Raw genomic sequence first — 20,914 nt, 5'->3', positions numbered from 1 at the left:
GCTCTGTCGTTCTGAGTGGACATTGCCATGCGCCCCTCAGAACGAGCGTTTGCATACACATCTGTCAGTGTCCTCATAAAACGTCTGTACCAGTGCACAAAACATCTGCAATTGTGCACCATTGTGACATCAACTTCTGTCAGTGTCTGCTAGTGGCCGATCAACATCTGTCAGTGTACCAGTGTCCCACCAAAAAAACACAAAAACATTTAAGGCCCCCCCCCCCACATGCTTGCGTGTAAAGGCGAACACACACGTTGGTCCCGTACGCATATGTAAACAGCAATAGCACCACACATGTGAGGTATCGCCACGAACGTCAGAGTGAGAGCAATAATTCTAGTACCAGACCACTTGTGTAACTCTAAACTGGTAACCAATAAAGGCTTATAAAGCGTAGCCTATGGAGATTTTTAAATACCGAAGTGCCATTTCACTAGCATGCACAATTTTAAAGTGGGATATGTTTGGTATCTATTTACCCAGCGCAATGCCTTATTTTATATTTTACTGAAAATGTGTGAATTATATTGTCTCTGTGTGCACTGAAATTAATTAAAATGTTTTTATGCATTAGTGTGTAAAATTTTATTTGAAAAAACTGCTGCGCAAGTACCGTGTGACAAACAATTTAAAACCCTCCATTTTATTCCCCAGGGGCTCTGCTACAAAAATGTATAAATGTTTAGGGGTTCTAAGTCGTTTTCGAGCAAAAATACAGAAGAAGGCCTGGTCTTAAAGTGGATTATGGCTGAAGGTGCTATTTGGATGTTGCGCTTATCTATGTGGCCAGGCTGTGAAAAAGTCTCACACGTGTGGTATCGCCATACTAAGGAGGAGCAGCAGAATGTGTTTTGAGGTGTAGTTGCAAGCATGGCAATGCCATGTGTGAGAAATAACTTAAGACATTTTTGTGGAAAAAAATTATAAAATTTCTTAATATTCCAAAGAAATGTGGAAAAAATGACAACTTCAAAAAAAACTCAACATGCCTCTCACTATATACCCTGGACTGTCTACTTTTCAAAAAGGGGTAATTTGGGGGGTATTTGTACTGTCCTGACATTTCAGGGCCTCAAGAAATGAGATAGGCCGTCAGTACATCAGGTGTGAACAATTTTCAGTGATTAGCACCATAGCTTCTAGACTATAATTTTCACACAGACCAACCCTGATTTGGGTTATTTTTACCAAAGAAATGTAGCAGTATAAATTTTGGTCAAAAGTTATGAAGAGAAATTACTTATTTGCAAAATTGTATAACAGAAACAAAGAAAAACACTTTTTTCCCCCCACAATTTTGGGTCTTTTTTCATTTGTGAATAAATACCACCAAAAGAAAGCACTATTTGTGTAAAAAAAAAAAATGGTAAAAAATTTCATTTGGGTACAGTGTTGCATGACTACATAACTGTCATTCAAATTGCAAGCACGCTGAAAGCTGAAAATTGGCCTAGGAAAGAAGGGGGTCAAAGTGCCCAGTATTGAGGACTAATTAAACAGAACTACAACAGTAAAATTGACACACGACATATGTACTGCCACTTAAATTGTACAAACATTTTTACAGGCTAATCAGAAACATCTCCAGGAAACTTGTTATAAAACAACTCACCGAATCAACATCCAGCACCACCCCATGCAAGGAAAATGTCTTCAGCATACCCCTGATTGCAAATTTTGGTAAAGCTGTTCCAACACCAGTGCTGGCAACGTTATTACTATCAGGAGACCGAACGACCACAGTAAGACCTAAACACACATCAATCACAGATGATTTAAGGAAAACATTCACACAGAGAATGCGATGACATTTTTCTAGTGAATTCTATACCTTTGCGAACTTTGTCAATGGTGAATTTATTTGCTTCATCTTTAATATCTTCAATGGTGGGAAGGTAAAGATCCCTGGGGATACCTCCATTCTCTTCATACAGAAATTCTACTGTCTGCCTGGCTATATCCACCATTCCTGTAATGCAAATGAGCACCAAGCTTTATACAGAGGCCACAAAAAAACAAACAGCCTAGTTTAAGTCTCCATTCACACTGGTACGACTTGTCAGACGACTTGGTCAGCCTGACAAGTCACGCACCGTCGCTTCCCATAGTGTAGTACAGGAACGGTTCTAATAGGAGAGACACAAGTCGCTCCGACTTAGAAAAAGGGTCCTGTACTACTTCGGGGCGACCTGGACCGACTTGCATAGACATTCATTTTATGAAGTCAGTGCAAGTCGCGCTGCACGCGACTTCACAGGTCGCCCCCTAAGTCGGAGCGCCGTAGTGTGAATCGAGCCTTACAATGCACTAGCAATTAAAAGTATTTGTTGTGGTCTGGTTAGCCTAAGCAAACCAGTTTCACACCATCACAAGTATTTTAAGCATTATTCTCACTGGTAGAATAACTTTGTTTTAGCTGATGTTACTGTTAGGGTTTACATATGGAAACAAACAATGAATGACTTATATTTTCTCCATTTCGTTTGTTAAAAAAAACAATTAAAGCATTTAATATAATATCTATTTAATAAATGCAAAAATATCAGAGCTGTCCATATTTCTGTGCATTCTGCTTGAGTTATCCCAAGCAGTCAAATCAACCCTCCCAATTCTTAGCTTAGATCACAGAACACCCCCATGCTGTAAAGATGAGCAGAGAGGAGGGATTCTAAAGTTTAGCAAAAGACAACTGGCAGTGCTGACACCATTTTTTTTGTGTGATTTTAGCCCAACAAAGAAATTAGGAGCTAACTGCCTTTCTGGAGGACTGACAGCTATTTGTGTGTAATACACACATATATATATATATATATATATATATATATACATACATATATACATACACACACACACACATACATATATATATATATATATATATATATATATATATATATATATATATACACACATACACACACGGCATGACTTCAATATCCCTGGTCACAGAATAAGTGTGCAAATCAGTAATGGCAGAATCCATTATTTGCTTACCTGCCCAAGTCAATGATAATGTATTGATGCAAGAGGGTTAACACAATAGCCACTCAACTAGCATTTTCAGAAATAAACTTTGTACAAACCTTTATTAGCCTGTGATTAATGGATGGGCACTATGGCACTTTTTTATGCCCGTGGTTGTAAGAAATTAGACAATACTTAGTGTGTTACATCTATAAACCTATCATCATATATTAATTTAGTTTGTGTATATATAGTGTTAAAGCTGGACTCTGGAAAACCTGAAAAATTTCTTATGCAGTGGGGCTGCGCTTACTTCTGCTTATTTAAGTCTAAAGGATGTTAAAAGCGCTTTTATTTAAAAATCCTCAGCTTCCTTGTCAGGTGGCGTTCCCTTTGCTCCAGCAGTTGACTGTCCTTCAGCGTCTACCAGTTCAATGCAGAGCTGTTGCAAAGTTGCTGAGGATTGGGTAGGTAAATCTACTTTTAGATGCCACTAGACCTAAATGTGCAGTTAACCCTTACAGAGCAGGCACGCCTCCACAGCAAAGGAGAATTTCTACAATTCCTGGAGTTCAGGTTTAATTAAACTGACCTTCTGAGAAGAGCCAATTTCCTGTCACATGCCTAATGAAGGGGTTCTGGATCCAAATTGAAGATCCACGGTGTGCTGGTGACATTCTCCTGCCTAGTTTCCTAGCTGTCGCCGACTTAGAACAAGCATGCACAGTGTAGGTGGTCTGACTTCCTTGTTGCATATATGTCAGTAACTAAGCAGGCACTGTCACCACTGGATCAGCGTAACAGCCAACTATTTCAAGATCCACATCAGCAATATCATCCTATTTAATTTGCGTACAAAGGCTTTTTTTTTGTAAATATACCTACATAAATGACTGTAAGGTTTCTGCTTTTTAATGCAGCTTTCAATCACAAATATAAAAACACAATCAAGAAAAGAGATGTGTCTTGTTGACCAATCCATACCAAGCTGTAAAGCTCCTTTAATCTGGTCCAGGCCTGACTTTCTTTCAGCCTCATTACGAAAACGTCTCCGAATGGTGGGAAATACTTTGGTCTCCCAGGCTTTCACTAGTAAGGCATAGTGGTCCTCCTATAAGACACAAGATAATGAGTTCAGGGTAAATTAAAGAGCTTTATAATCTGCCCAGCTCCTTCTCCCTGACACACCATGTATAAAGTGGACTATGGGAAGCAGCCCTTTTGTACCGAGAACCCACAGGGTTGAACGAAAAAAAAAAAAACTAGGCTAAAGTCAGTGAACTAGAACAAGTATGATGATAGGAAGACCAGAACTCCTGTTTTGCAGTCTGCATACATGGTCAGTGGCTCAAAGAACTGAAGCCAGTGGATCAGATAGAAAGGCAACCAACATTTTTAGAATGAGAGGCATGCAGATCAGAGGGACAGAGATCATATAATTTGCTTCAAGTTTTAGCTTAAGTCAGTTTATCTGTGGATTGCTTCTGTCAAACGAAAAAACAAATTCAGGATATTCTGGTACTTTGAACATTCAGGGCAAAGGGACAGGTAATCTTGAAAGAATACCCACTCAATCAAAGAGAATTTCCTTTCCCCGCTACTCCACTAGGAGCCAAAACCCTGTATGATCTGTATGAGATGACATTCTCACAAAATGTGTCGTCGTTTAAGTCCGAGCACTGCAACCTGGAAGGAAGGAGAAGACATTACGCACTCCCACATATTAGGATGCATCAGCACCAGATAACACCTGATGGCTCCAAAGAAGCAACAGAGCAGGGAAGGAGAACAGAAAAGGTAAGTGTCAGTATGTGGGGTGTTGTCACTTGTCCTAAAAAGACAAAGGTGTAAGTTCTATTAAAATTGTATAAGAAAATATCTGACCCGTGGCATATCATCATCATCGTCGTCATCACTCTCATCATCTGCAATTGGGGGAGGATGTGGGTCAGGACCAGATGTAATAAAGTTTTCATAGCTCAGCTCCACCTTATATCGACAGGAGGCATCGCTGTCATATTCTGGAAAAGGAAAAGATATATGGCTCAGTATTCGTTGGATAAAAAGACTAGCACAATAACATACGACGGGTAAAATAAGTATTAAACATGTCCCCATTTCTCTAGGTATATGTATATATATATATATATATATATATATATATATATATACACACACACACATATATTTTATAGTTTATTCAATTTCCACATACAAATTTATAAAATCAGAAAAAGATACCAACACCACACAAACATTTCCCACCTCAACCAAAATTTGTATATTTCCATTTCTCCCCCTCCCTCTCCTGTGCCTGGAACTTCACCTCTCCCCCCTTGTAGCCTATACCCGACAGATCTCTGCATATTTACTTGTTTTTTAAAGACCGTCCAGCCGTTCCAAGTTTCAAAGAAATTTTCTGTCTTTGCTTCTTCCCTACTACTAAAGAACTCCAAATTATATACATAGTCCACTCTCCTAAACCATTCCCTTATTGTAAGCCTTTCAGGATCCAACCATTTTTTTTGGTATTGCTCCTTTTGTGGCGTTTAGAAGGTAAGGAACTATTGTAGATTTATTTTCATCACTGTTTTTTCATTTTATTTGTACTGTGAAACAAACAGCGCCTTAGATCATCAGGAGTTTTTATACCAGTGATCTCTTCTATGGTTTGCCTTACCTCCTCCCAGTATTTTCGTACACCGCACCTTTCATATTGCATCCTGTCCAGTACAATGGAGATTTCTCTGGTTGATCTTTATGTAACCTATCAGGTGTCATATACCATCTTGCCATACACTTATAGTTCAATTCTGTGGTATTTATATCATCCAACAAACTATACAGCTCCCAGTGTTGTATCTACTTGCTATTTTCCGTAAAATGTAAGGTATATTTCTAAAGGTGCTATTGACATTACATTTTCACCATGTCAGTAACAACCCATGCAATCCATAAATACAAGGAAACCAAAACAAATAAGTTCAGAAATTAAGTTATATGTAATAAAATGGAATGACACAGGGAAAAAGTATTAAACACATGAAGAAAGGAGGTTCAAAAAGGCATGGAAAGCCAAGACACCAGCTGAAATCTTTCAGTAATTAGAAAGCAATCCTGCCCCTTTCAGTGCCAGTTAATATCAGCTGGTTCAGTCTCAACTGATGGCCTATAAAAAGGTGTCTCATTACCAGTGGCGGCTGGTGCTCAAAATTTTTGGGGGGGCGCAAAAAGAAAAATGTAATAGGTATTGCTTCGCGCCAAAAAACGCAGTAAAAAAATTGCGTGACTTTGAAGCTGTGCCCCCTTCAATGCAATAAACACTGTGCTGTGCCCCCTTCAATGCAATGAACACTGTGCTGTGCCCCCTTCAATGCAATGATAACTGTGCTGTGCCCCCACAATGCAGAGTTCAGCGTGCATGCCCCTTTCAATTCAGAGCGCCACAGCATTGTCCCCAATCACTGCAGAGCGCCACAGCATTGTCCCCAATGATTGCAGAGTGCCCACAGCATTGTACCCCAATAAATGCAGAGTGCCCACAGCATTGTACCCCAATGATTGCAGAGTGCCCACAGCATTGTACCCCAATGATTGCAGAGTGCCACAGAACTGTACCCCAATGATTACAGAGTGCCACAGAATTGTACCCCAATGATTGCAGAGTGCCACACAATTGTACCCCAATGATTGCAGAGTGCCACAGCATTGTACCCCAATGATTGCAGAGTGCCCACAGCATTGTACCCCAATGATTGCAGAGTGCCCACAGCATTGTACCCCAATGATTGCAGAGTGCCCACAGCATTGTACCCCAATAAATGCAGAGCGCCACAGCATTGTACCCCAATAAATGCAGAGCGCCACAGCATTGTACCCCAATAAATACAGAGCGCCTCAGCATTGTACCCCAATAAATGCAGAGCGCCACAGAATTGTACCCCAATGATTGCAGAGTGCCACAGAATTGTACCCAAATGATTGCAGAGTGCCACAGCATTGTACCCCAATTATTGCAGAGCGCCACAGCATTGTACCCCAATAAATGCAGAGTGCCCACAGCATTGTCCCCAATGATTGCAGAGTGCCCACAGCATTGTCCCCAATGATTGCAGAGTGCCCACAGCATTGTCCCCCAATGATTGCAGAGTGCCACAGCATTGTACCCCAATGATTGCAGAGTGCCACAGAATTGTACCCCAATGATTGCAGAGTGCCCACAGCATTGTACCCCAATAAATGCAGAGTGCCCACAGCATTGTACCCCAATGATTGCAGAGTGCCCACAGCATTGTACCCCAATAAATGCAGAGTGCCCACAGCATTGTACCCCAATAAATGCAGAGCGCCACAGCATTGTACCCCAATAAATACAGAGCGCCTCAGCATTGTACCCCAATAAATGCAGAGCGCCACAGAATTGTACCCCAATGATTGCAGAGTGCCACAGAATTGTACCCCAATGATTGCAGAGTGCCACAGCATTGTACCCCAATGATTGCAGAGTGCCACAGCATTGTACCCCAATGATTGCAGAGCGCCACAGCATTGTACCCCAATAAATGCAGAGCACCACAGAATTGTACCCCAATGATTGCAGAGTGCCACAGAATTGTACCCCAATGATTGCAGAGTGCCACAGAATTGTACCCCAATGATTGCAGAGTGCCAAAGCATTGTACCCCAATGATTGCAGAGCGCCACAGCATTGTACCCCAATAAATGCAGAGTGCCCACAGCATTGTCCCCAATGATTGCAGAGTGGCCACACCATTGTCCCCCAATGATTGCAGAGCGCCACAGAATTGTACCCCAATGATTGCAGAGTGCCACAGCATTGTACCCCAATGATTGCAAAGCGCCACAGCATTGTACCCCAATAAATGCAGAGTGCCCACAGCATTGTACCCCAATGATTGCAGAGTGCCACAGCATTGTATCCCAATAAATGCAGAGCGCCACAGCATTGTCCCCCAATAAATGCAGAGCGCCACAGCATTGTCCCCCAATAAATGCAGAGTGCCCACAGCATTGTCCCCCAATCAATGCAGAGTGCCCACAGCATTGTTCCCCAATAAATGCAGAGTGCCCACAGCATTGTCCCCCAATCAATGCAGAGTGCAGCGTGCATGCTCCCTTCAATTTAATGCACTTACCTGGCGGCGGCGGGTTCTTCCCTCCTCGATCCAGTCCGTCCTCTCTGCGGCGGCGGGAAGGAGAGCGGCTTCTCCCTCGTCCTCCGAGCGGCGGTGACGGTGAGTGACTGACTCACGCACCGGCACCGCCCCCATTGTGACGTCAGGGATCGGATGTCCTGGATGATGATTGGTCCTGGCTGGAGACTGGACCAATCACAGCCAGGATATCCGAAAGTGGGGGTGTCCAATCGCAAGGACTTGCGATCGGGTTACGCCCCCAGAAGGCTGCCGATCGGCGCCTCTTCTGGGACGTAACCCCCCCCCCCCCCCCCAGCCACCACTTCCATTACAAAGGCCGGCGAACCCAAATTTTTTTTTTGTAAAACTTTGTCATTTTTTTTCTTTCTTTTTTTCAGGGGTAGGGGGGCGGCGCCCTGGCGCCCGCTATGCACGGGCCGCCACTGCTCATTACCAAGGTGTCACACAAGAAACATCTCATGATTGGTAAAAGCAAACCGCTCTCTCAAGACCTTTGCAACCTTATTGTTGCAAAACATACTGATGGCATTGGTTACAGAAGGATTTCTAAACCTCAATGTTCCAGTGAGCACTGTTGGGGCCATGATCCGGAAGTGGAAAGAACATCATTTCACCATAAACCAGCCATGACCAGGTGCTCCTGGCAAGATTTCAGACACAGGAGTGAAATGATTTATCAGAAGAGTTGTCCAAGAACCACTTGTGGAGAGCTTCAGAAAGACCTGGAATTAGCAGGTACAATTGTTTCAAAGAAAACAAGAAGTAATGCACTCAGCCACCCCAGCTTGTATGCACGCTTACCACACAAGGCTCCATTGCTGAAGAAAAGGCATGTTGAAGCTAATTTAAAGTTTGCTGCACAACATTTAGACAAGCCTGTGAAACAGAGAATATAGTCTGGTCAGATGAGACCAAAATTGAACTCTTTGGATGCCACGATACACACCATGTTTGGAGGTCAAATGGCACTGCACATCACCCCAAAAACACCATACCAACAGTGAAGTTTGGAGGTGGGAACATCATGGTGTGAGGCTGTATTTCATATCAACTTCGTACAAACATATAAACTTCATATCCTTGAAGGAAGGATGAATGGATAAATGTACCAAGACATTCTTGATTAAAATCTGCTGCCATCTACCAGGATAATGAAGATGAAACAAGCGTAGACATTTCGGCAAGACAATGATCCCAAACACAAAGCTAAGGAAACTCTCAAATGGTCTCAAAGAAAATAAAGCTGCTAACATGGCCCAGCCAATAACCTGACTAGAATCCAACTGAAAACCTATGGAAAGAACTAAAGATAAGAGTTCATAGAAGAGGCCAGGGCCGGTGCTACCTATAGGCAAGGTAGGCGCCTGCCTAAAGTGCACATCAGTCAGGTGCGCAGCGGTCTCGCTCTGTGACCCCTACCTTCATCGCCTCCTCACCCGCTGCACATCCCCCACTCGCCGGCTCACCCTCTGCACTGTGCACATCCCCAGCCTGCTGTATATCCCATACAGGAAGGAAGGAAGGAAGCGGCTAGATCTGTCCCATCTCCTCTCCATGTCCCCCCTGTGCCTGCACACAAGCCCCGCATGCAGCCAATCTGTGCCTGGAAAGGGGGTGTGGGCAGGAGATTTCAAAGTAGCCAGTGCTTCCGACCTGATGTCGCTGCCTGAACCTCTGAAGACAATGCAGCCCTTAATGAGTGATCTCTCCCCTCTAGCTCTTCCTTAAATGTGCCACAGCCGTCCAGCCTTCCATGTGCCACAGCCGTCCAGCCTTCCATGTGCCACAGCCGTCCAGCCTTCCATGTGCCACAGCCATCCAGCCTTCCATGTGCCACAGCCGTCCAGCCTTCCATGTGCCACAGCCGTCCAGCCTTCCATGTGCCACAGTCGTCCAGCCTTTCATGTGCCACAATCATCCAGCCTTCCATGTGCCACAGTCGTCCAGCCTATGTACCACAGTGATTCTTCCTTTCTTCTATGTACCATAGTGATCCCTCCTTCCTTCCAAGTACCATAGTGATCCTTCCTGCCTTCCATGTACTATGGTGATCCTTCCTGCCTTCCATGTACTATAGTGATCCTCCCTTCCTTCCATGTACCATAGTGATCCTTCCCTCCATGTACCATAGTGATCCTTCCTTCCATGTACCATAGTGATCCTTCCTTTCTTCCATGTACAATAGTGATCCTTCCTGCCTTCCATGTATCATAGTGATCCTTCCTGCCTTCTGTGTGTCATAGTGATCCTTCCTTTCTTCTATGTACCACAGTGATCTTTCCTGCCTTCCATGTACCATAGTGATCCCTCCTTCCTTCCAGGTACCATAGTGACCCTTCTTTCCTTACATGTGGCATAGTGATCCTTCCTGCCTTCCAGATGGCATAGTAATCCTTCCTGCCTTCGGTGTACCAGAGTGTTACTTCCTGCCTTCCATGTGCCATAGTAATCCTTCCTTTTTTTCTATGTACCATAGTGATCCCTCCTTCATTTCTTCCATGTACCATAGTGATCCTTCCTTCCTGTCTTCCATGTACCATAGTAATCCCCTATTTTTTCTTCCATACACTATAGTGATCATTCCCTTTCTCTCTCTCCCTAAAGGTTGGTTTATACTGTAGTACTTATCCTCTGTCTCTATTCCGGGTTCCTCAGGTCGTTCATAATCCTCTATTTTAGGTTCTCGGTCTATTTTCAGTGTATACAAAACTAGATGTATTGTGTTTTTTTCTAAATGATTGTGTTGAGGTTTATATGTATCCCTGAGACTCCAGCTTGGGGCACAGCAATCAAAGCATATTTTATAGGTACAAGGAAGCCCAGGTTTTGTTTAACCATGACCCTTAAGCCCCTCCTATGAGTATGTTTGATCACACTCACCTTTTGCTGCGGCATGCGTCTCCATAAAGTGTCACTTATTCTCAAGTTCAAAAGTTGGGAGGTATACATATACAGGAGCAGACCAAAGGGGGTGGAGTCAGCGGTGAAGTGGGGGGGGGGGGGGGGGTTCAAAATGAGGTTTCGCCTAGAATGTCAACAATCCTTGCACCTGGAATAGGCCCACGAAACCTTCAAGATTTGAAGACTGTTTGTGTGGAAGAATGGGCCAAAATCACACCTGAGCAATGCATGCGACTAGTTGCTCCATACAGTAGACATCTTGAAGCTGTCATTACTAACAATGGATTTTTTACACAGTTTAAATACATTTCAGTTAGATTATTTAATACTTTTTTCCCTGTGTCATTCCATTTTATTACACATAACTTCATTTCTGAACTTATTTGCTCTGCTTTCTTGGATTGGAATGAATTATATGGGATGTTAACGATATGTGATGAAAATTTCATGTCAATATCACCTTTAGAAATCTATTTTCCTAGAAAAATGGTGACATGTTTAATACTTATTTTACCCGTAGTATATACTTACGCTGTAGAACAGTGGCTGCTGCAGCAATGCGGCAGGGAGGACCGTGATTCCCAGGGTCTGATGCTATGCTTGTTCCAGCATCATTGTCACTGTCAGAGGCCATGGCAAAGGGTAGTGCTTCAAAGTTTGCGCTGATTTCTTCAGCCAAGTCAATGCACAAATCCGCAGCATTGCGATGAGCCTGGCCCTCAGCAAAAGCAAACGGACGTGATCCAAAGTTCGCCCGTATTTTTGTATTCTGTAAACAAAGTAACAGAAAGTCAGTAAATTTTGATTATTCTCCGATAACCGATTTCAGATAAATGAACTTCAAGTAGATTAAAGTCTCTCTTTATGAATTTCTAATGAAAGTGGTTGTAAATCCTTACACATACACAGTGAAGTGACTGGCCTCAGATGATGAACAGAGATTAAACAAATCCTTCTACGTAAGTTGTACCCGTTTGTCTGCAGTTATTTGTCTTCTACAACGCACAGATGAAAAGGATTTTTCACAAAAGCACAAAGCAGCGGATGGGGAGTTACACGCTGTACAGCTCAGTGAAAAGAACTCAGAGCTGACTGGAGGGAAAAAGAAGACAGCCCCCCCCCCCCCACACAGTAAAAATGCAGAGCTGAGGATATCAATCACAGGGTTTGTGATGGAGCTCCCTCCCCAGAATTGACTAGTTTTCCGGGTTTTCTAAAATTAAAACAGACATAGCTGAAAAATAGGCTGCTTTAAAAAAAACACCTAGAGCCACGCCACATGAACTTTTCAAATTCTGTTCTCTGCCCATTGATTGCTAGTAAATTAAAAATTAGCGCAGACTTAACCTTCACATGCTGCATTAGGACATATGTGCATTCCCCAGATCTGCCTTTCTCAACCAAGGCTCCATGGAGCCTTAGGGTTCCCCTTAGGTTTCACCTTCTAGAGGTTGCTAGGGGTTCCTTGAGCAATGGAGAATTTCTGCTTCTCACACAAGTAACAACTGACACCAATAATCTTTTTGTTCATCTCTGAGGAGGAATTCTTCCAACTTACCACTAATGTATGGTGCATTATGCCCCACTAACCTGAGCGTCAATAATCAGTGAGCTGTAGATATAATTATTAGCAGGGGAGCCTGGAAAGTTATTTCTAGGGTTACTCCAGGCTATAAAGGCTGCCCCAGATCCTAACATTTATTTTAGGGTTTAGGACATACAGTGGGCATGGAAAAGAATCGTCCCCCTTAAAAAAAAAAAAAAAAAAAAAAAAAAAAAACAAATGTTGTTGCTTTGCACCCTGGAATGAAGACAGACACCATTTATTGTTTTAGCCAGCTGTATTTGCTCAGTGCAACGCATAACATTAAAAAAAGTGAGAGATATAACACAAACCGGTTCAAAGAAAAAAAATAAAATTAAAAAACAGAATGAATGAGTTGGAAAAAGGATTACCCCCTTATGTCAGTATTGCGTTGGACCACCTTTTGCTTTACTTGCAGCCTTTAGTCTGTTGGGATAGGTCTCGAATAACTTTACTTATCTAGACTTTGCAGTATTTGCCCACTCTTATTTGCAGAACTGCTCAAGTTCAGTTAAATTTTATAATGACCGTTTGTGGACTGCAGTCAAAATCATTCCACAGATTTTTAAAGTGGTTTAAGTCTGGGTTCTGACTAGGCCAGGCAAGGACATTGACATTTTTCTCTTTCAACCACAGTGTGGTTATTTTGCTGTGTGCTTTGCGTCATTGCCATGTTGAAGGGTAAATCTTCTTCCCATTGACAACTTTCTGGCAGAGGGCAGCATATTTTCCTCAAGAGATTGAGGGTATTTCGCCCCATTCATTTTCCTTCTATCCTGACAAGTGCTCCAGTCCCTGCTATAGAGAAACACCCCCATAACAGGATATGAACACCTCCATGCTTTACTGTAGGGAATGGTGTTATTTGGATGGTGAGCCGTGTTGCATTTCTGCCAGACGTTGTTTGGGGTTGAGGCCAAATAATTAAATTTTAGTCTCATCTAATCATAACACATTTTCCATGTGGTCTCAGAATCTTCAAAGTGCGTTTTGGCAAAGCACAGTCATGACTGCATGTGGCCTTTCTCGAGTGGCTTTTTTTTCTTGCAACCCTCCCATACAAGTCACATTTGTGGAGAATTTGTGATATTGTTGTCACATGCACACAATTACTCCCTCATAAATTTCTTCAACTGCTTCAGAGTTGCTGTAGGCTTCTTGGTAGCCTCTATGTTTCCTCCTGGCTCTTTCATCCAGTTTGGAGCGACATCCTGATCCAGGGAGGGTATGTGTTGTACCAAATACCTCCCACTTTATAAGAAAATTCACTCTGCTTCTAGGCCTTTGAATTTTTTTTGTATCCATCTCCTGACTTGTGCCAGTCCACCACTCTATCCCGGATATCTTTTGACAGTGCCTTGCCACCCATAGTTTGTTTGCTTCAGTTGTACTACCAGGGACTGAAATTCTCCAGGAAAGCTCTTTCCATGCTGAGCTAATAAAAATGACCACAGCTGATTACAGATGAAAGTCAAATGGCATTGTGTACCACTGAGAAGGTAATTAGCTACACCTGATTGAATTTACAAGTCATTTTTAGGAAGGGGGTGATCCTTTTTCAAACCCAGTGATTCTGTTTTTGATTTTTTTTTTCTAACATGCTGGTGTTATACCTTTCACTTGGATGTTATAAGTTGCACTGAGTAAATACAGCTGGACAAAACAAAGACTGTCGGTCTTCAGTTCAGGCTGCAAAGCAACAAAATGTGATTTTAAAGGGGGAGAGGGGGGTGATTCTTTTCTAAACCCACTGTATTTGAACCTTGGAACATATCAATATACACCAGGGTCTATCAGTCAATCTACCAGAAAGGGGTTATTTGTAATGCTAATCCTGAAGAGGGTGACAGAATGGAGCTCAGGAATAAAATGTCAATAAAAACAGACCTAAACCATATTCTGTTTACAACAAAAAGAAGAATGCCGCCATTGTTACCTTTTTCTGAATATGTACAACTGGCCACATTCCTCCAGACACATCTTCTAGGAATGGAGAAAGCCTTTGGCCACAGTAGGTGAAATAAACTCGGCCTTTAGCAGGCTGACCAGGAGGTGGCGGTGTGCCATCTGTTCTCTCCCAACCTATTCCTGCAACATCACCTGAAATGAACAAATCAGAGCTTATGCCAATGCTAGTAGAGGAGGGGGAGTCAGATAAGGTAAGTGAAGCTAAACAATGAGGCAGATAGAATGGTATTATTAACCTTGCAGTTAATGCAGAATGGAACACAATAGTTTTTGATTATTTTTAACGTGGAAAACCACAGAGAAAAGTTAAAGAAAGGAAACAAACACTTCTTTAAATGTACAAACAACCTGAAATCAGCCCAAGTGCCCATGTTTGAGGTAATATATATATATATATTTAAGGCTCTGTTCACATATATGCAAATCTGATACATTCTCAACAGCATCTGATTTGCATAACATGTGAATGGGCAGCCTTCTCAATGCAGCTGGTTTACACATGTGCCGGACGGTCCCAGTGTGGTTTAAAGAGTCCTGTGAGTTTTTCAGTCCAGTTCAGGTGTGATTTCAGGTAAAAATTTGCACCTGAACTAGTGCACAGAACAGAACAGCCATTCCCCTTGCATCCTGGGATTGATGACGCTAATCTCCCAGGACACAATGCAAAGGAGGAAGTGACGTCAGGAGGCCGTGGCCACACAAGGAGGAAGAGGAAAGAAGGTAAGTTTATTTTCATTAAAAACAAGGTAAGTGAAACAAAAAAAAAATATTAATTATCCAATTCTTTTTCAGGTTTTTGTACTCTAACTGATGCTGAAAAGTTTTTTTTTTTTAGGCTGGAACTCCGCTTTAATTTAAATTTTATGTGATAGATCACAATAGTCTAAGTTGGTGAAGTGAAATGAGAAAAATATATACATAAAACTATTTTTTAGAAATAGAAAACAGAAAATTGGCATGTGCGTATGTATTCACCCCCTTTGTTATGAAGCCCATAAAAAGCTCTGGTGCAACCAATTACCTTCGGAAGTCATATAATTAGTAAAATTATGTCCACCTGTGTGCAATCTAAGTGTCACATGATCTGTCATTACATATACACGCCTTTTTTGAAAGGCCGCATAAGATGCAGCACCTAAGCAAGAGGCACCACTAAACAAACACTGCCATCAAGACCAAGGAACTCTCCAAACAAGTAAGGGACAATGTTGTTGAGAAGTACAAGTCAGGGTTAGGTTATAAAAAAAAGAGCCAAATCTTTGATGATCCCCAGGAGCACCATCAGAACATGGCACAACAGCAAACCTGCCAAGAGACGGACGGCCCACCGAAACTCACGGACCGGGCAAGGAGGGCATTAATCAGAGAGGCAGCACAGAGACCTAAGGTAACCCTGGAGGAGCTGCAGAGTTCCACAGAAGAGACTGGATTATCTATACATTGGAGGACAATAAGCCGTACGCTCCATAGAGTTAGGCTTTATGGCAGAGTTGCCAGAAGAAAGCCATTACTTTCAGCAAAAAACAAAATGGCACGTTTTGAGATTGCAAAAAGGCATGTGGGAGACTCCCAAAATGAATGGAGGAAGGTGCCCTGGTCTGATGAGACTAAAATTGAACTTTTCGGCCATCAAAGAAAACGCTATGTCTGTCACAAAACCAACACGTCACATCACCCAAAGAACACCATCCCCACAGTGAAACATGGTGGCGGTAGCATCATGCTGTGGGGGAAGTTTTTCAGCAGCCAGGACAGGGAAACTCGTCAGAGTTGGTGGAAAGATAGATGGTGCTAAATACAGGGATATTCTTGAGCAAAACCTGTACCACTCTGTGAGTGATTTGAGGCTAGGATGGAGGTTCACCTTCCAGAAGGACAATGACCCCAAACACACTGCTAAAGCAACACTTGAGTGGTTTAAGGGGAAACATGTAAATGTGTTGGAATGGCTTAGTCAATGCCCAGACCTCAATCCAATAGAAAATCTGTGGTCAGACTTATAGATTGCTGTTCATAAACGCAACCCATCCAACTTAAAGGAGCTGGAGCAGTTTTGCAAGGAGGAATGGGCAAAAACCCCAGTGGTAAGATGTGCCAAGCTCATAGAGACTTATCCAAAGCGACTCGGAGCTGCGATTTCCGCAAAAGGTGGCTCTACAAAGTATTGACTTTAGGGGGGTAAATAGTTATGCACACTGACTTTTTCTGTTATTTTGTCCTATTTGTTGTTTGCTTCACAATAAAAAAATAAACAAAAACATCTTCAAAGTTGTGGGCATGTTCTGTAAATTAAATGATGCAAATCCTCAAACAATCCATTTTAATTCCAAGTTGTGAGGCAACAAAACACGAAAAATGCAAAGGGGGGTGAATATTTTTGCAAGGCACTGTATGTGAACCCAGCCTAAGGCAATGTACACAAGATATAACCAGTCACATACTGCTTTGAAATGTTAATAGGATACAAGTTTAAAGAAAAATATTTCTTACCTGGCAATAGAGCCACATCTAAACGCACACTCTTCCACTGCAATAGACTGGATCCATTGTAATGTACAGCTCGTCCATTGCTTTAAAAAAAAAAAAAAAAAAATCGGGAAATTGGTTAAAATGAAAAACAAAAAATGTGGGTTTCATCCTTACACCTTAACATAATCTTACATCATCCCTCTATAGCTTTCCCCAACAGTTAATCTACATACAGCGGTAACAAATGATTATTCCTTACTGAAAAATACTTCTCGCTTTCCACACTGCTTCAGACCATTTTTCCCAAATTTTTCAAATTGAGACGCAGGGACAGAGACTGGATGCGGAAGTGCGGCATCACTGACCGCCCGTAACGGACAGCTGTATACACCGACTACTGTGAATTTAAATGTAAGTTGCTACTTTTTTGGGTCAATAAATGTTGTGAAATACTACACCAGAGGAAGTTTTTCTGCTTGTCTGCCCCCGTTTGGAAGCACACAGGACATAAACAGCTCCCTCCCTCACCCCTGGAAGGAGGAAGTCGGATAGGATCCAATTTAAATACCCCCTCCCAGCATCCCCTTTGGATACACACAGGAACACGGGATTGACACCATCCAAATTCTGTAACCTTACCGCAGTAAGGTAAGGGTGTAGCACACACAGAAGCTTTGCACATCTCCCTATTACACCTCCCTGGTTGATTCCTGGAATCACTCACCTGATTTTACACCACCTGATTCCACTGCATGATGATTGAAGCTGCAACAGATCACTGAATGGACATGTCTTATGGGATTTTTTTTATTTTATTGTTTATTAGTTTTATACATCATATTATCATCCTACTGTTACGCAGCTGTTGTGCACTTGTCACTTTGTTCACTATATTTATTTTGGAGGTACAGTTAGCGGTCACACTGGGACGAAGAGTGTATATGTATTGACGTCCCTGGATTTATATATAATCTCCTTAATTTAACAAGCTGTAGTTAAGAAGCTGATTGGCTACCATGTACACCTGAACCAGACTGTCAGCGCTCCAGTTTTAGTAAATCTCTCCCTAAGTGTCTGTGAACCAAAGCCTCTTAAACACCAAGACTAACTTTTGCTTCGGATTGTCCTTTTAAAAGCGCCCACTCACTAAATTTAGTTGACTAGTTTTCTTCAGGTAGGATTACCCTCATAAAGGACACCGGACCAGCCATCCACAGGTAATTCACATCATAGGTACATAAGATCATAGGAGACACAGACCCATATATAGATCATTGCACATCATCTTTTTAATTTAAATTTGCCAAAAACATAAAAAATGTGCACTCACAATGTTTTGGTGCCCTTGGAATGACTGCACAGCCCTTGCTCTGTTCAGCCTGGAACCAGTGTGAAAATGATGCCACTGGAAGTCCGGGAGGGACTTGACATATTTAGTATATTGTGAAAATTTCATAGTTCTACTTTAACATATCAAAATTGGAGTGCAAACGGTGTATTAGTGCCGGTTCACACTATAGCGTGTGCGGCGATCACATGTAATATCGAAGCGCACTGCTCCTTCATTACATGCGATCGGATGTGCAGTGCGAATTCAGCCATACACTTTGTATGGCTGAATTCGCACTGCACCCGCACAAAAGTCGCACATGAGGCATTTTTTCAGCCGCATCAGGATCGGATCGCACAGTGGTTCACACTTGTGCGATCCGATCCTGTGCGAACTGTCAGATCGCACTGCGATATGCGATCAAACTGGGTGTGTCGTTAACATTTAATTGACACCCCCAGCGTATCGCATATGGCAGTGTGAACTGCCAGATGTGCGTTTGCGATGCGGAAACAGGCTGCGAATTTGCAACCTTCCCGCATCGCACAAGTGTGACCCGGCACTTAAGGGGGGTCACCGTCTGTATTTTGGACAGTTGACTGCAGTATAATACGTAAAAGTTTTTTCAACACTCTGTATCATAATTAATAGTTTGTTTATTATTTTTTTTGTTTAGCACTTTACCAGAATAGTTTTGAGCACCATTACGTTGGTGTGCACAACTGTTTTAAGAGCGCAGCTATTTTTCTTTATAGTTAAGTCACATTCATGAACAGAGGTGAGATGCAGCTATTTTTGTAATTTTCTGTTAATTTAAGCAACACCTAAAACACTAAATAGGTCAAAAGTGTGGGTGTTCCATATATAATATTCATTTTAAGATCTCTTAAGTTATTTATAATAACTTGAGCACAGTCACACTTACTTGTGAAACAGGCATGTACCAACAGGGTTAGTCCAGGCTCCATCTCGTTTTTCTGCTTCTGTTGCAAATCCAAATGACACAATTGGGCCAGTGTCATCATCTACGTCTCCATAAGAAACTACTTCCAATTCCCAGTAAAACGATGGAGCCTGAGAAAATCATAACTAAGAATATAAAACATGGATATTGGAGCTTTTATTGTATATTACTTTACGGTTTAACCAGGGGACAAATTAATCCTCTCACGTTGCTGTATGTGTACACAATAACACCATCAATAACATGAAAGCTCAATGAAGACAACAACGTATATAGAAGAAGCTTGCCAGTAAAAAGTCAGAGGAAGTGCTTTCACAGAAAAACTGTTGCTGCAATAAAAAGCTCTCCAAAGCTTTCCAAGAAACTACTGAGCCCTGCACACTGCCCCACACACTCCTGACCTCCAGGTTGGCTACCCCTGATGTAAAGTATGTCTTAAGCCTAGTACACAGGGGCCCAATGTCGGGCAAAATCAGCCAGTGGATATGGGAGCGGGTCCAACAGAAGTCGGCTCCTGTCAGACGCGCATGCTGAAAAACCAGCAGCCAATGGCTGAGAGCACTGACTGGAGTGTTACGGCGGTGGAGCGTTCCCCTGTCAGAACACAACAGCTCAGTGGGGGAGTACTAATGCAATACGAACATTGGATTGTTAGCACAGTGGCTTCTTTCCTTGGCAGTTTTCTTCCACTATCCAATGACACTGGGCAGTTTTCTTTCACTGACCCATGGCAGTTTTTTTTTTCTCACTGACCAATGATCAGGACAGTTTTTTTCCCCACTGACCAATGACCCGAGCATTTTGTTCTCACTGACCAATGACACTGGGCAGTTTTTTTCCCAATGACACAGGGCAGTTTTTTTTTTGTCAATGACAGTGCATTTTGATCTCACTGACTGATGACATGGGGCAGTTTTTTTTTTTTCGTCATTTTGATCTCACTGACTGATGACATGGGGCAGTTTTTTATTTTCGTCATTTTGATCTCACTGACTGATGACATGGGGCAGTTTTTCCCACTCAAAGAAAAAGAAAAAAAAAAAACTAACAGTCCAAAGCCTAACACTTGACAAAAATGTTTGATTTTCATTAATTATTTCAGACAGATTTTTGTTTCTGCTTGGAATTAAAAAAGCCTAATTGGCATAACGCATAGGGTGGAGCACCAGAAGGTTCTGTGGGGCCCATTTATCCAGCAGAGAGTCTTCTCTTTGGGGAGTTTGTAGCCCGACTGAGCAAACCCTTGAGCTATCAGCTGGACTCTGTGAGCTGTATATTCTTTGTTTGGCGAAGATTCTGAGTATTTAATTATAAAAACCAAAATACTTATTATATACAAAACAGATTCAAATATTTCACAGAAAGACAGTTTATACATTCTTACCTGCACTGGTACAGGAGATGATGCATAGATAAAGGTTCCCCGTGGTAAACCTCCCCCGGCGCTTGGATCTGCTAGGAAAGTTACAGCTGTCAGATGTGATGAGAACATGCAGGCCCTTACTGGAGGGAAGACGCGGGATGGACACCAGGTGATTTCTTTAGGCTGTAAA

The 20,914-nt window shown here is 42.3% G+C and overlaps 1 protein-coding gene across 2 annotated transcripts in view; it reads right to left on the bottom strand.

Moving 5' to 3' along the window:
• Positions 1-20,914, bottom strand: part of HECTD4 (HECT domain E3 ubiquitin protein ligase 4) — a 335,164-nt gene that overhangs the window by 65,081 nt on the left and 249,169 nt on the right. For both annotated transcript variants that reach the window (XM_082265115.1, XM_082265116.1), the window contains exons 46-54: positions 20,746-20,907; positions 19,323-19,471; positions 17,089-17,168; positions 14,567-14,730; positions 11,577-11,814; positions 4,852-4,988; positions 3,952-4,078; positions 1,835-1,972; positions 1,616-1,752 (exon numbers count right to left, since the gene is read on the bottom strand). In XM_082265115.1, the coding sequence (XP_082121241.1) occupies positions 1,616-1,752; positions 1,835-1,972; positions 3,952-4,078; positions 4,852-4,988; positions 11,577-11,814; positions 14,567-14,730; positions 17,089-17,168; positions 19,323-19,471; positions 20,746-20,907 (1,332 nt within the window). The remainder of the gene's footprint in view (positions 1-1,615; positions 1,753-1,834; positions 1,973-3,951; positions 4,079-4,851; positions 4,989-11,576; positions 11,815-14,566; positions 14,731-17,088; positions 17,169-19,322; positions 19,472-20,745; positions 20,908-20,914) is intronic.

The sequence above is a fragment of the Pelophylax lessonae genome (assembly GCF_965119305.1).
Source record: "Pelophylax lessonae genome assembly, chromosome: 1".
NCBI classification, from domain to species: domain Eukaryota; kingdom Metazoa; phylum Chordata; class Amphibia; order Anura; family Ranidae; genus Pelophylax; species Pelophylax lessonae.
The sequence above is the reverse complement of the archived record's forward strand: the minus strand, read 5'-3'. Positions and strand labels throughout refer to the sequence as shown.